Source organism: Pieris napi, chromosome 1, assembly GCF_905475465.1.
Source record: "Pieris napi chromosome 1, ilPieNapi1.2, whole genome shotgun sequence".
NCBI lineage: Eukaryota > Metazoa > Arthropoda > Insecta > Lepidoptera > Pieridae > Pieris > Pieris napi.
This window is the reverse complement of record NC_062234.1, coordinates 11,153,240-11,169,711: the sequence shown is the minus strand read 5'-3', so window position 1 is coordinate 11,169,711 and position 16,472 is coordinate 11,153,240. Positions and strand designations below refer to the sequence as shown.

Sequence of the window (16,472 nt, the reverse complement as noted above, 5' to 3'; positions counted from 1 at the left end):
TTATACAAATACATATCTGATAAAATGTTAACGTTTAAGGAAAACTCTAAAGAAAAACGCGGTGGCGAATCCGACGTCCCGTTGCCAGAAGGGAAAATTAATAAACACTCGCAGAAGTAAGGACAAACCTTGTTTTGAAAAGGCCATAGTTACAGGAAAACCTGAAAGAAACACCATCCCTATTACAATTAGAGGTAAACACAAAAAGGTAAAAATTAAAAACATAAAACGACCTTCAAAGGTGGTGCTTAGTGATCATGATGACACTCACGAGCCCCAGCTTGGGCCTTCAACTTCAAAAGGTTGAAAACAATCCAGGGATCCGTAAGACAGGGAACAGCCTTCATCCAACAGGATAACTGGCTTATTTTTAAGGTATTAGATTTAAATGGCCTACTGATGGAATTAGGATATAACAATAGGAAATATAGTAATTTTAGTAAGATAGTAAGTGATGATAAGCCTTAGTTTAAAGAATTTTTAGGAATTAGGGAACAAGTAGAGTATTTGCAAAGAATAACTACTGAAAAGATTAGGCAAATAATTCCTCACACCGAGTACGAAGAGGAATATTGAACCCTCTAGGCTCTATTATTAAAATGATAATGGAAACTTAGATCAGGAAGATGCTCAACGATATGAACAGTAAATTAATCAATTAGGTAATCAACAAAATTTCAACAAACAAGCGTTTAACAGTTGTTTCCAAAATGTTAGATGGACTCATTAATTCATCAGAAATATTACACAATAACTCAAAAATTATGGACGAAAGACTAAAACGTGTAGAAAAAAAAAATGTTAAAAAACATAAGTACCAAAGAAAATAATGCAGTATACTCTACATATGTTTTAAGTTTATATAATCTTTTTGTAAGTAATTTTAGAACGCTTTATATAAAAATAAGCGAATTAGAAACTGCTTTGGCTTTCACGAAAACCAATGTTTTATACATTTATTACAGGTTTTAATTATTATATCACAGTCAGAAAATCTTATGTATCCACCCACTTGGGATAATTTAGTTAAATTAGAAGACGATTAATGTTAAATCATACATGATAGACAGGAAAATAACTTTTGTATTAGAGGTAGCTTTAATAACCAATTCAACTTATAGTTATAATAAAATGTATCCCTTACCTATCTTTCATGACCCTAAAAACCTAACCTTAATAATCATTCCTAAATATCCCTATATCCTGGTGAAAGGTGTAACATACTTACCGCTTATACAGCCTTGCAAACAAGTCTCTGAGGAAAATTATCTCTGCACACAAGAAAACAGGGGCACCGTATCCTGAAACGACATCCATTGAGGAGTTGATGACCTTCAAGGAAAACCCATCCAACTGTTACCAGAATACAGTAATTATAGAAGAGGTAAAGGTACAAAAAATATCAACTAATAGATGAATATTATACACCCGTAATCAAATCATTATTCAAAAGAATTGCAAAAATGAGATAAGCCGAAACTCTATAAAGGGAACATATATAATTACTATAGATTAACCCTGCGATCTCAACATCAATTACATCAACAGTGTTCATACAGAAAATATGTCATCAGAACGTATCCCATCCATTAAGCTGCTGGAGTTACAGCCACCAGTGAACTCTAAGGAAAATCAGAATCCAGTAAACTTACAAGGAGTGGACCTTAGTGACCTGCAACACATGTCTTACATGCTGAAACAACTTAACATAGATAGTGATAGTGAAATGGGCAATTCAGTGAAAGTGAAAAGCATTAGTTTAGGCACTCTTTTATTGTATTTTGCTAATTGTTGGGTTTTTTACAAAAAATAAGATTATTAATATGTTGCAGTGGCGAAATAATCAGAATTTGCATGTGCAATCCCCTGATAATTTCGCTCTTAAGGAGGGAGGAGTTATATAATCCCGTGTGTCACCACCATAGGATAATTATATTTTATATAAACAAAAACCATTGCAACATAGTAGTACAAAGATCTTTTATATTTCAATAGCCGAAGTGCTGTTACATGATTTACGAACCACTCTTACATGATTTACGAACCACTCTTAGTTCTTACTAAGTAACGTTTCCTTGTAGAGCGTGAGAACAATGTGTCAGCACAACGGTCACGTAGGCCTTTAAGAATAGGATATAAATATAATAGAACACTTGTAATATTTAGTATTAAACGGACCTCAAATCGGACCGGTTGTATTCATTTTAACTTTAAGTTTTTAAAAACCCTTTTTCGCGGACACACTACTTGACTAGGTCGATGTATGTTTATAGTTAAGGTTTAAGCATATTAATATTATGGTCGTTGATGACCGTCGCATTGGAGACCCTAGTTATCGCCTGTCAGGGCATACTTATGTAACAATGTTTGCTTGTGAAACAACAATATGGACCAACACCTTTGTGAGGTATGCCGTATGTACAGCTGAAGACTTACAATCCGTCTTTTAATTATATTCTGGAATGTTTAAAGGAGACTTAAAAATGTTGACGTGGCTCACAAAATACCTATTATGTTATTGGTTTTATTTTGCTAAATATGAACCTAAAAATTATGAATTGTAAAGAAACAATTCACCTTACCGGCTTTTTACATTGTTTCATTTCGCTGATCAAGATTCCAATTTGAACTCTATGTTCAAACAGAAAATATTTATTCAGAGGTATGACATCATCCTGTTACGTCGTCAGCAACCAAGGAGCAACTACTTCTCACGGCTCAGTGTTGGAGTTCGCCTCTCACTGCGACCACGTTGTTCATACTATAATATTTGGTGTATAATTCATATAAAATGGCTAATGTTTTAGGTAAGTTTTTACGTGCATCGACTATTTTATATATAAACAATTGTGCTAACCATATTTATATTTTTAACTTTAAAATACCTATTACGTAGTGTGAACAGTTATGTAGGTCGTTTATAGAATACTAACTACTTATCTTTTTTAAATTCGCCTAAATAAGTTAAATGCCGGTAAATAAAATATGTAGTTTTGTTGGCAAGAGGCCAAAGCCGGGCGTGGACTGCGGAATGGCGTCTAGTCTGCTAGGATCAATATAAAAACAAAATTTCTAATTTTAGGATAAAAATTCATTAGTTTAATAATAGTTTATAAGCAAATATCGTTTATCCATCAAAAAATTATCTTATAAAAGGTTACCCTTCTATAATCTAAATATGTATCTTAGCAGGTACGTACGGTAGTAAGCAAGATTATGTTACCAATATATTGTTTGTCAATATATTATTATTATTAAGTGATGTAAGGTAGTGTTTGGTAGACGCTTATAAATTAAAATAATTAATCGTCATCCGTTACCAGTACTGTAAGCAGAAATGAAATTAGTGTTGATACTTCTAATTATTATTAATAAGTTAACTATTGTATCTTCTATTACAAGTACGTATATTTTAGTATGAAATTTAATGTAAGTATATTAATTACTTAAGACCTCTTATTTTGTAAAATTTAATCATATTTTGAGTAGGAATAGAGACCATGATTAATAAAATGTTATTGTTGGAAATGATATGATAACCATAAACTGAAAAAAAGAATGCTGATAAACTGGTTCGGTTTCAGAACGTTAAGGTCAAACTCGATCGATTTTCCACATTTTCGGAGATGACATCACCGTTTGCGAACCCTATAAAGTATAAGCAATCTATTTTATTGGTACATAAGTATTATATATTACTACTATACTAACTTGGTTACAAAATGGTCAATTATCTATTATTAAAATCTTTTTTACCTATTTGTTTATTGATTTGGTTCTTTTGATGTTTTATTTATCTCGAGGTCATGTTATCCGTGATTCACAATTATGAATAGACATAATGAAGAGTAATTTCATCGCCGCGGTCAATCCCGTCATCCTTGCCAAGGTCAATCTATATGCCGATAATCGGAATAATTATATAAAAATTAAGGAGCAATTTACCAAAGGAAAATATATTGCTTGCTTGTTGCTATTTTCTTTATATATGTAAACCTCGGTTGAATACTGCCTATAGAGAGATAGAATATGTATGTATGATTACGGCGAACCCACGTATTATGTGCGAACGTAGCATACTTAGTAACTTGTACGTGATTTCTTCTTGTCAAAATATTATTTAAATAATTGCTATGTTCTAATGTGAATAATAATTCTCGTACCTGTAAACAAATTTCAGATGTGTCTACTGATGACAACCTTCAGTACCAGTTTTTCCCAGTCTCCAGTGGGTCGGTGCAGTTCAAGGTCAGGACTGCCAACGATGCACACATTGCACTCACCATGGGTCCCCAAGAATCGGATCCCATGTATGAGGTAAAAATCATCTATTAATTACCTACATACTTAAAATTAACTTCACTAAACCGATTACTATAGAAAACCATACAAATTTGCAGATATTTATCGGTGGATGGGGTAATGCAAAGAGCGTAATCAGACGAAACCGCACCAAACCAGACAAAGTAGAAATTGAGACCCCTGGAATTGTTAACGCGGGAGAATTTCGCGGCTTCTGGGTGCGGTGGGACGGCGGCATTGTGTCCGCGGGGCGGGAGGGTGAAGCAATCCCGTTTATATCGTGGTCGGACCCAGAACCTTTCCCCGTCGCCTTCGTCGGCGTCTGCACTGGCTGGGGCGCCACCGGCACCTGGAAGATTGAGGGTATGTTTACCTAGGCTAAATTTTATACAAAATGTACCCAACCGAAATAACTCAAAATCAAATTAACCCAATCGGAATATCGTCTCATTGTACATAAAGCTCTAAAATTCAATTCAAATAACAACTAGATATGTTAAATTGACACTTATATATGTACGCAACTAAACATTGATCCAGATGGAGCTGAGTTCGATACTCCGGACAAGTTAGAGTACAAGTTCGGACCGGTAGCAGCTGGTTCGATCGAGTTTGATTTTCTCGGCCCTCACAACTGCCACGTCTGCTTGACGACCGCACCCGCCGAAGTTGAGCCTATCTACGAAATCATCCTCGGTGGATGGGAGAACAGCCAGTCTGTTATTAGATACTGTAAACAGAAACCCGAAAAGGTAGAATTTTGATGTCGTGTGCCTGGAATTGACGCGATCGACCGAGGGACTAATTTTTGTGACTTATCGTAGGTGACCGTTCCGACGCCGGGCCTAATGAATGCGAACGACTTTAAAAAATTTATTATCGAATGGCGTTGTGGCAGATTAACAGTCCGCGATGGACAGTCGGGAGAGGTGATCATGAGCTGGGTAGATCCCGCACCCTTCCCCGTCACCCACTTCGGAGTCCGTACAGGATGGGGCGCCCGTGGAATTTGGAAAATTATTCATTTCAACAAAAATGGCACAGCCCAACCCCGTTGAGTGTTTGGAACTTTTGTTCGGAATGATGGCTTTTTTTGTATTGCTATGTTAGAAATGTATATCTAGTCTAAATAAATATAACCACAACTTATAATTTTTGTGTGTCTTGACTAACATATTATAGGAAACATGAAATATTAAATGTGCATTCGTGGTACTAAAACGCACATATAATGGCAATACTGCGGTTGAAGCGGTACGTTGGGTACATTTTGTGTATTTTGTCTTTGTAGGTACATACTAACATTTATATCTATTACACAAGTTGGTCTTGCTTTATTAGCCCCAGCTACAATTAAAACATGGCGGTGTACTTTTTTCTGCATTGTTTTTAGAAAATTTATGTACAATCTCTTTCCATATAATGTTGCTATTTTGTCACTAGAAGCTTTCATGCACCATTAATACTATCACACTCTTCAAAGTTTGATTGGATATTTATATGTAAAACGCAATTGCAGTTCCACCGTCGGCGCCTACAGCTGCCGCACTATATGCACCTCCCCCTGGCTACCCCGGCGGCGCTGCCCCGGTCGGAGGCGCTGGCATCTGGGTGGATGCTTCTTCAGGACAATTGCCCCCAGGAGCTGTTGTAGGCGGCCAAGATTGCAACGGAGAGCCAATTTACGTGGTCAGAGCACAACATGAAGGTGCGCTGATACCGGGTAAATTAGTAGCTTCACATGGATGTGCTTATGTACCTTGGGGAGGTGTGGAAAATGGAAAAACCGAGTACCAAGTGAGTAAATTTTGTGTTTTATCAATTATTTTATTTAATTAGTATAATTCAGTTTACAAATATTAGGTAAGTTGGACCATTTCCGAACTTACGTTAATATGTTTTAGCAATATTTATTAAATATTAAAAAAACAGGTCCTGGTGGGAGGTCCCAGTAACTGGGTGCCAACGAGCGGGTCCAACGTTCCGCCAGGCGCGTTCCCAGGAGGTGAGTCTGAAGATGGAGAGCCTCTATACATCGGCAGAGTCCGCCACGAAGGCAGCATCACGACAGGAAAGGTTCAGCAGACACACGGTGTTTGTTACATTTCATTTGCGGGTCAAGAACTTGGTTTCCCTGAATACGAAATCCTCATGGCTTAAATAGTTCTAAACTCACAATCTTAAAGCTACCGAAGAGCTTATAAATGCTAAACTTGTAATTTTATTTATATTTAAGTCACTGCGTCTGCAATGTTTATTTATTAGTGCTACTACTGTTACGAATATAATATTTTATAATATTAATAAATTATTTTCAAAACCGTGTTGTTGATACTTTATGCGTTATGTCTAAGTTACGTGCCACAGTTTTAAGTCAGACGCCACATATATAGAGTTTACTAGTGAATAGAATATTTAATCCTGATTAATTGTGTAATCGCATATAAAACATTAATATTCATTCATTCTCTGCTTCACTATCAAAACTAGAGCCACCTATGCAATTTGTTAAGCATCGACTTTATATAATTATTTGACTTGGCCAGAATGCACCTTCCAGGAAGACAATCATTAGTAAAATGTTAATACATATTATTATATTTATTAAATTTTTGCATGTTTATTTGTTCTTATTTTAAACATTACGTTTTGGCATTCATTGTAATACTATGGGGTACCCGGGTCTCCATAGCTTCGTCATTGGAATCATACATACAATTTCTTTTTTCGCTTTACATCATAGAAAACAGTACAGAAATATGGGAAGAATTACTAACTTATCCTGCATGTTCAGAAGAAAGATAATATATCGCTAACACAACTTAAAAATAATTGTAAAGATCCATGAGTCTAAATTCATTTGTAATTCTGGCGAATAACGTAATTTGAAAACGTCCAAGATGCATAATTCTTTTAAATCAGGTTGAGCTGTGCGGTTGGGCTGTCACCGGAGCATCTAGACCAGGGGTCTCCAAACTACGGCCCGAGGGCCACATCTGGCCCACGGACAGATTTTGTCCGGCCCGCGGAGAGCTAGCATACTTGAAAACTCCTTTTAGAGAACATATTTTTTATAGCAAATTAAATTTAGCTTACTGAAGTATTCTAATTTTATGTTGAATAATTATTAATATGACATCTACATTGATATGGTCATGGGCTAACTACTCATAACATTGTTGTAGGCTTATTGTTATTGTTTTTGTGATAAAAACATAACTTATAACAATCATAATGACATATGAAATACTATTAAGATTTATGTAATTGAGATTTTTTTTCTTTTTCGGACTTTTTTTTTCATCAGTGGACTATTTCACTTTTACCACCGGCAACTATGATAATATGGTTTTGGCCCTCGGAACTTACTGGAGTAATCAGTATGGCCCTAAGGCTGGAAAGTTTGGAGACCCTTGATCTAGACGAAAGCAATAAAATTTTGCAACTGTTGGCCCTATTTTATATAGGGTAAACCTCGTAGCTTTAACCAAAAAAATATGGTGTGGTGAGACCAATTGCTGTGGTAAATTATATACGGTACGAGTATATTCCGGTTTACTTCCACTATATATTAGTTATTTGAGATAAGACAGCATTTGCAGATTTTATATATTCGGTTTGGCGTGCAATTCGATACTCAAATGTTATTCGAAAGTCGTGTTAATTTATGTTTAAATTCAGTCATTTGTTTTTAGCAAGCTTTTGGTTATTGGCAAATAAAAAAATTGCCAAAATTTTTCATACCTATAGGTAAAGACATTTTAATAATTATCATTTACGTTTTAGTAGGCTTTAGCAAGCAGCTTTCTTTTAACGTGCGCTTATACACTAGAGACTAAAATTATTAAATCTTTTTCTACAAATTATCTATCCGCCTATTTCAAAGTAAATAAGGCATCAAACCCTTTGCCCTTGACTTATTAATAAAAAAAAATTCGTAAGTATAATTTTCCGCTGTAAATAGCTTTAAAAATATAGGGAATAAAAAAATTAATACCTATTATTTTTATAACTTTATTTTTAATCATCTTCACTTATACTGTCATCTGACTCGAAAACCAGCACGGCCCCATGATCTAATGTTAAAAATATTTTGTTAGCAGCGTGTTCATTTACTGATTGACAGACAAGAATCTCATACTCGGTCTTTGCAATCTCACGGCCATCATATGGGATGTAGCAGACTTTATGTGATGGCTGTACTTTGCCTGGAATGATGTGTCCTAAGTGCTTGGCCCTGCCTACATAAAGTAACTCTGTGTCATAGCCCTCTGAGAAACCGGCCTCCACAGCTTTGACTGGTATCCTATCATTGTTGGTTGGCATCCATTCACAATCAATTCCACATAAAACCTGTAAGTTGAACCAAATAGGCTTAATAAATTAATAATTTCATTCAAAAGAAACTAATGCAAGTTTTTGTAAAATAGTTCAGTGTAAAGTGTTTACAGATTATAATTAAGTCAAACATTTCTTATTAGGATACACATTTTAAAAACTAAATTGTTACCAGTAAATAGTGCTTTTACTACTTTCTGTGGCTCATAAATTATATCACCTGGAAGAACCTCATCTCGATAGCTTTATTTGTTTGTGTTGTAACCCTTGTTGCTTTACATTTATAAGTAGCATAATTATGACTTGAAAATCATTGACCTGAATATATACTTTGAATTACCTCTAAGTCATTCTTTTCAAGAGCCTCACCTCCCCATGATATGAACCCGACACCAAGAGAGGGGACAAATTTTCCAGGAGTGAGAGATCCTCTATGTGGAGACCTTATTATATAAAGAATTTCATTTTCGTATCCTCCTATAAGTGACCCATCTGGTAATTGGTCATTTGCAGTCACCCACTGTGGCTTACCAACACTTAGCAACCGTTTATGTGGTACTGGCAATACTGGTGGTACTGAAATCAGAAACATTTTTAACTGCAGTAATTTTTTAAGTTGCAAAACATAGAAATGCAATTGTTAAAATACTTATGGCCACGATACAGCCCCTAAAATTTCTTATTATTTACTGAATAGTCTTTGATCTAAAATACCAAATAAATTAAGGAAGTTCATAGTTATTTTGAAACATAAACTAAAGATGTGTGTTACCATAATTATTACAAACACGGTACTTCATTCAACATACATATTGAAGTATTAAAAAATTCTTGCTATTCTATTTTTTTGCGAGAAAAATGGTACAAAGACTGTGTTGAAAAAGATTAATACATTTTAAGAACTGTAAGATTAAATTGTCAGACCAAGATATACTTACAAATATAAACATACTTACATAAAAGTTTCCAGTATACTCTGTTTTCACAACTTGATAATGTAACATATGATATTTTCTTAACATTACAATTATTTCTGCTTATGATTGGTTTTGTGTTACTTTCTTTTCCCAAGCTGATGACATCACTGTTCCAAGTCAGCCAAAATTTTGTGTAGTGTCTATCAGACAAAAGTTCTGGTGTATATTCTCCATGTAAATTAAATTCACTCTCATGTGCACTCTTTATGTTTGTATAGCTATTGTGTGCAATGTACACCTATAAATATTATAATCCGTATATAATATGCATTGATGAGTGATAAAAACAAAACTATAGCAATTACCCAATAATTGCATAGACTGTTAGGCCATTTTGATAAACCAACTACTGCACCACCTCTTCCTCCACTCTTTACATAAAAGACTAGACCATTTCCCGATAGTTTATATGAAATACTTTTATGAACTGGTAACGTTGTAACTTCTGGAATTGATCAATTGAAGCCAAAATTAATAAATGGGTTTCGTTTTTGTGGTATAAATAAATAGTTTTATTTACCAATGATATCACACATTCTTCAACCTTGATTATTCTAAAAATTACGGAAAGTATACGAGGGTTGTACCTATAGGCTATAAAAATATTAAGGAACAGTCAAAGGGTTCGTACAGTGTCCACACACACAGTAGATACTCATTACTCACTACTAAGCAAGTCCTATGTCAGTACTCACTACTCAGTAGTATAATACAATTCATTACAAAACTTGGATAACTGGATTGACCAAAAAAAAATTAAAACGCCAATGAGTAATCTGACAAACAACACACGACAACTTTTATGGTTCTCTCACTCACCACAGATATTACTCACTGTCACTTGATGCGGTTTGCGGAGTTTGTTGAAGTGATGTTCAAAAAGAAAATTTTGTAAGACTAGGTGAGTATCATAGAAAGATAGGTATGTTATGACGCGTTAACGTCTTATAAATCAACGCCGCCTGAACGCATGGAAAAACATGACTCATTGTCACGTTCCGTTGCACTTGAGCCGAGCGTGCAAGCGAGAGCGCGGAACAAGCGATAGAGAGGTGTTTTTGCTTCTGGCGCATATATCTGTTACTTGTAAATAATCTGGATAATTTAATAAAAAAACAAAATATTTGAATTAACAAGTGCAAATATATGCTAATGTATAGAAAAACAAAATAATGATAATTTAGAGATAATAATTTAATTAATTCAATTCATAAAAGTATGCAATTTTTACGTTTTCACGTAAAATTATTATCCGTAAACCGACTTTACAAACAACCAAATTTAAAAGAAAGTAGCTATATAAATTATTCTCCATACTAATTACAAGCGTTTTCAATTTGCAGAATTTATTGAAATATACATTTAGGAAAGTTATTCGGGAATTGTTTAAATTTGAGATTTTCGCCTATTTTAACCATATAATATATATTACAAATAGGAATTATATAAATATTAATATTTAAAACCTTATACAACCGACAATAGCAATATTTTATTTTATTCATGCTCTCAAAAATCACACATGTTAAAATGATGAAAATCAAATACTTGATACTAAACAATTTTTTTTAATAAAAATACGTACATATATTCAATTACTGAAATAAATATCTTACTTGTAATTCGGGTATTATAGATTTTATTATTTAAGGTAAGTCATGGTCATCATATTAATAAATAAAAAGTGCGTGCGTACGTTTTTCGGTTACGCGCCATGTTCCTTTTTGAAGTCAAACTTCTTTATCGGCGTTGGAAAAAAAAATTAACGTCACATTATTTATTATTTATTATTTATTATTTATTATTTATTATTTATTATTTATTATTTATTATTTATTATTTATTATTTATTATTTATTATTTATTATTTATTATTTATTATTTATTATTTATTATTTATTATTTATTATTTATTATTTATTATTTATTATTTATTATTTATTATTTATTATTTATTATTTATTATTTATTATTTATTATTTATTATTTATTATTTATTATTTATTATTTATTATTTATTATTTATTATTTATTATTTATTATTTATTATTTATTATTTATTATTTATTATTTATTATTTATTATTTATTATTTATTATTTATTATTTATTATTTATTATTTATTATTTATTATTTATTATTTATTATTTATTATTTATTATTTATTATTTATTATTTATTATTTATTATTTATTATTTATTATTTATTATTTATTATTTATTATTTATTATTTATTATTTATTATTTATTATTTATTATTTATTATTTATTATTTATTATTTATTATTTATTATTTATTATTTATTATTTATTATTTATTATTTATTATTTATTATTTATTATTTATTATTTATTATTTATTATTTATTATTTATTATTTATTATTTATTATTTATTATTTATTATTTATTATTTATTATTTATTATTTATTATTTATTATTTATTATTTATTATTGACAATTAAATACATTAAATTCCTAACATATATTCCTTTTTCCGTCCCTCTAAGTATCGGAAATCTAAACTTTTAGATTTGTATAAATATGAACAACACTTCAAGATTAGTTTGCCACTGAAGTTTCACTTCTGACATGTGTACTTTGTACACACACACTTTTTTTTTTATATCTATATTCACACTGTTTACACATTGTATACGTGCTAAAGATAATATAAATCAATAAAAAATCTGCGTTAACGACACACGACGTTACGTGACAGAATTGTCATCTAAAATTATAATATGTAACTACTAAGGCCGGCTCCACACGTTGGCCCCAATATTGGCCCCAACGCTATTCGTCCAACGTGTGGATCTAGAAAATGGCATTGGTCCCAACGTTGGGGCGAGTGTTGGTAGTTGGCCGGCTCGTGTCGGTTTCATCAAAGGAATCTGCGCCAACGCTCGCGATCTATGTCCACACGGACACGGCGCTTTGCTCAGTTCTGTTACAACACGCCGCGAGTGCGTACGTCGAGCGAGAATGGCTTCCTCATCCACAAAATCGCCACCGGCATGGACAATTAATGAAAAAGTAATAGAATTTATTGAACTTTATCAAGCACATCCAATAATATGGGACTCAACTCGAAAGGATCATAAAAATAAAAATTTAATTGCTGATGCATGGCGCACCATTCAACAAAATATGGGAATGAATTTCTCAATTGAAGATTTAAAAAAAAAGCGAGAATCGTTAATGAGCACATATTTATTTTTTCTCAGTAACAAATATAAATGTGCACTCACCATTACTATAAACGCGCTCAGAGCAGTTTCGATATCTGTATCGGACATCTTCACATTGGCCCTGACGGGACAGAACTAGTTTATTAGCCAACGTGTGTACTCCTCACCGAGTTTGCAGTCCAACGTTGGTACGAGCGTTGGAACCCACATGTGGAGCCGGCGTAAACGAATACATCAACTAATAGCGTATATTTTTTCTCGATCTCCCTTACTCTCTCTCTCAATATTTCTCACTTTAGTTGTCTCCCACCTCTCGCTCCATGGCACTGTGCGTGATGCGACGTTCGCTCTATCTCACTCTCTCTCTCGATCTTTCTCACTTGCTTGCTCCCTACTCTCGCTCCATGGCTCTTTGCTTCATGGTACGTTCACCCTATCTCACTCTCTCTCAATTGGTCTCAATCGCTCTCTCCCTTTTCTTCGACACATTGCTGCACATCTTAGTGACGCTAATATTATTACATATTATTGTGTTTCATCCGTAAAATGTTTATCCTCATGCGCCTAAAGAAGTTTCACTTCAAAAACACATTTATATAATATATTTAAGTCATCGATTATCTAGTTGATAAAAGGGCCTGGGACTAGTGCTAGACAGGCTACTTGACTTCTAATTAATTTGCGATATTTGTTTTAAAATAAGTGTTGTTTGATGATTTGCTATTTTAAAAGAGTACCGAGAGTTTTTTACACCGGCTTTTTCTCTCGGCCTACACCCTCTGTCTTCTTTGCCGATGAGTAGGGATGCCTACAAATTCAAATTTAATGACGTGGAATAAGTGATACATGTATCTTATGTTCCATAATAAACATATTTTATTTTATTTTATTCTACGTAGTGGGACTCCCTTAAAGGATAAAGGAATGTACTGAGTACCTGATGTGAAATGTGAATCGGTATTCTGTCCGCTCGGTATGATTATTTACTCTAACTTTATATAGGTACATATATTAAGAACATATACTCGTAACTGGTACATCCCTATACTTCTGAATTGTGAGTAGTGAGTACTGAGTAGTGAGTAGTGACTAGTGACCAGTGATGAGTGTACCTGATTAGTCACTTGGTGACATGTTGGACTTTTGGACGTTGGTTATTGGTGCGATTGTCTACACTCTACAAGTCTACATAGATACTAATTAAAAAAGCTTTATTAACAGTAATTCTTTTAATAAAAAATAATTAAGTTGTTATTACAAACGCAATGTTTCAATAAATTAATTATATCATTAACATATTATATGATTATAACAATTATAACATTTACTTAATGCTTTTATAATATTCAAGCAGTCATAAGTAATAACTCATTAGTATTATTGGTAAAAATGGGTGAAATTATTGGTAAGTACCTACATAATATTATAATAAATACAATATAATATGAAAATATTGTTTAATAAATATGTTTAAGGTTATTTAACAACAATATATTTTCTTTTAGAAATATCTACAACACGAAACCATCAAAGAAGATTTTATAAATATACTAGTAAGTGTGTTATATTTTCTATTAAAGGAAATTCTGGATATGCTATGATTGGGCTAGCTGATCAAATTGGATTCTTTAATATTGATCATTGGGTAATTATTGTGAAATAGTTATTTGTTTCTTTTTAAAGTTTTCCTTATAAGTAGTGATAAGCTTATTATTCCTATTCTTATAGATATAAATTAGCTTGCAATATTTAAAATAAAAACTATGATTTGAGCTTGAAATTTATATTCCATATTCAATTATGAGAGCATAGACATAATATAATACTTCAGATACATACAAGAAATTGGTACAAATAAAAGGATACAATTATCCTTGTATTGATTGTGGATGATTAAAAGTTTATTTTTATTTAGTTGTGTGTATCTTTTAATAAGGAAGGTTGATTCTAAAGCTGACCTTAAATTCAAAATATACTACTTTATCTACCTGCCATAAAATAAAATCTTAATTTTAATTGGTTAGTTTAGGTAAAAAATATATATGTATTGTAATGTACACATTAAGGATGTGCAACTAAATAAAGTACCTAATGCAAATACAACTAACATATCATTTACTTTATATTATTTTAAGTAAAATATACAATATTATTTTCCCTATGTAGGTTTATATAGATAGAAATGGTGAGAGTGGAGTCTGTGAATTTAATGAAATAATTGTTAAAACACCGACACCTGGCATTTTGGAGGAGGAAAAATATCATAAGTTTTGCCTTACTTGGTATGGCAGTAAAGTTGAGTTGTACAAATTTGGGGAATGTGAACCTATATTTTCCAAAGAAATTAAAAAAAATAATTTAAAGTTTGTCACATTCTTTGGCCGAAACCAAAAGAATACCTTACAGTGGAAGTTATTGTGTAAGTTTCTTTAAATAAAATATATTGTTTTGGTTTTGGTTGCTGAACCCAATATAAAAAATATTTTTCAATTAATTTCATTTTGCAAATTTATTTTGCAGTACCACCTAATATCGAGAGGCCTTTTTTAAAACCAATTATAGGAGGCAAACCATATTGGGTGCCATATGATGGTGAATTGCCATACGGTGCAATAATAGGAGGGTTTGAGAATGAATTTCTATATATAATGAGAGCACCACATGTAGGATCATTAACTCCTGGAAAGTTTGTACCATCTATGAAATGTGGATTTGTAGGATGGGGAGGACATTCACATTTAAAAACTGAGTTTGAGGTAAATTATATTTTTCATAAAAAAAAATGTTTTTTTTTAAACAAGGATTATAATAGTAATTTTCTATTTTTAGATTCTCTGTGCCCATGATTGTGTCTGGCTACCAACAAAAGAATCAGTAATACCAGCTGGAGCCATTGCTGCAGGATACACCGAATATGGCCCAGAACCAATGTACATTGGTCGTGTAAAACAGGATGGCCATATAATACCAGGAAAAGTAGCTCCAACACATTGTGTTTGTTACTTTGCCTATGGCGAACGGGAAGCATATGAAAGTTATTATGATATATTAGTTGGTCCATACTCAAGTTCTAGGTGTAGTAATACTCTTGAACCACCATTTAAAGAAAGTTATGAGTTTTATGAGGAACAATACAGATCTCATGATGATGATGAATATGATTATGACTAACACAGAAGACCTAGATAAAATAAAAAAATATTATAATTAAGTCTTTTATTTCATGATCTGCTGTCCTTGTCTTTGTACAAGTGTACATAGATACCATACATTATTTTCTGGGCTTTAGTCCAAAATGAAATCACTTAAGTTTGGTATTGATCAATAAAAACAAATCCTTTCCCCAAAAGCTTTTGCATGTGAGTCCAAAAAAAATCTTAGTGGGAAATTTGCTTATTGTTGTTTACGTAAAAAGGTTCTGAGGCCTCTTTCCATTTACTATTTATAAATCTATTATCTAATCCCTAAACCGCCTACCAGATCTTATGGTGACAAGAGGTAAAGTCAAATGTGGAGAAGCGTCTGACAGCTGACTATGGCATAGGTGAGCAAACGGTAGATGTAACATACACAAGAGGAAATGAGACATTGGAATCCAGATAGCTTGAGCCTTAAGATAAGATAGTTATTTTATCGACCTATTAACACTTAATAGTGTTGTTT

At 32.6% G+C, this 16,472-nt stretch overlaps 3 protein-coding genes across 4 annotated transcripts; 2 read left to right on the top strand and 1 right to left on the bottom strand.

The window, feature by feature from the left end:
- Nucleotides 1-2,649: 2,649 nt before the first annotated feature.
- Nucleotides 2,650-8,000, top strand: LOC125049495. 2 transcript variants are annotated; one of them, XM_047648835.1, is made up of 7 exons: nucleotides 2,650-2,807; nucleotides 4,181-4,317; nucleotides 4,401-4,665; nucleotides 4,843-5,054; nucleotides 5,127-5,355; nucleotides 5,822-6,099; nucleotides 6,235-8,000. In XM_047648835.1, the coding sequence occupies exons 1-7, from the start codon at nucleotides 2,792-2,794 to the stop codon at nucleotides 6,460-6,462; spliced, it is 1,365 nt and encodes a 454-aa protein (XP_047504791.1). In that variant the 5' UTR covers nucleotides 2,650-2,791; the 3' UTR covers nucleotides 6,463-8,000. The 2 variants fall into 2 exon arrangements, with proteins under 2 accessions (XP_047504791.1, XP_047504800.1); XM_047648844.1 differs by lacking the exons at nucleotides 4,843-5,054; nucleotides 5,127-5,355 and having other exon boundaries at nucleotides 2,661-2,807.
- Nucleotides 8,001-8,302: 302 nt separating this feature from the next.
- LOC125049525 lies at nucleotides 8,303-10,405 on the bottom strand. The gene is made up of 5 exons (XM_047648879.1): nucleotides 10,138-10,405; nucleotides 9,923-10,062; nucleotides 9,597-9,855; nucleotides 8,981-9,216; nucleotides 8,303-8,655 (listed from the first exon to the last, which is right to left on the bottom strand). Exons 1-5 carry the CDS (start codon nucleotides 10,151-10,153, stop codon nucleotides 8,323-8,325), a joined length of 984 nt encoding a protein of 327 aa, XP_047504835.1. The 5' UTR covers nucleotides 10,154-10,405; the 3' UTR covers nucleotides 8,303-8,322.
- A 3,528-nt stretch (nucleotides 10,406-13,933) lies between these two features.
- Nucleotides 13,934-16,016, top strand: LOC125049508. The gene is made up of 5 exons (XM_047648857.1): nucleotides 13,934-14,214; nucleotides 14,315-14,454; nucleotides 14,976-15,228; nucleotides 15,330-15,565; nucleotides 15,639-16,016. The coding sequence occupies exons 1-5, from the start codon at nucleotides 14,199-14,201 to the stop codon at nucleotides 15,978-15,980; spliced, it is 987 nt and encodes a 328-aa protein (XP_047504813.1). The 5' UTR covers nucleotides 13,934-14,198; the 3' UTR covers nucleotides 15,981-16,016.
- The last annotated feature ends 456 nt before the right edge of the window (nucleotides 16,017-16,472 follow it).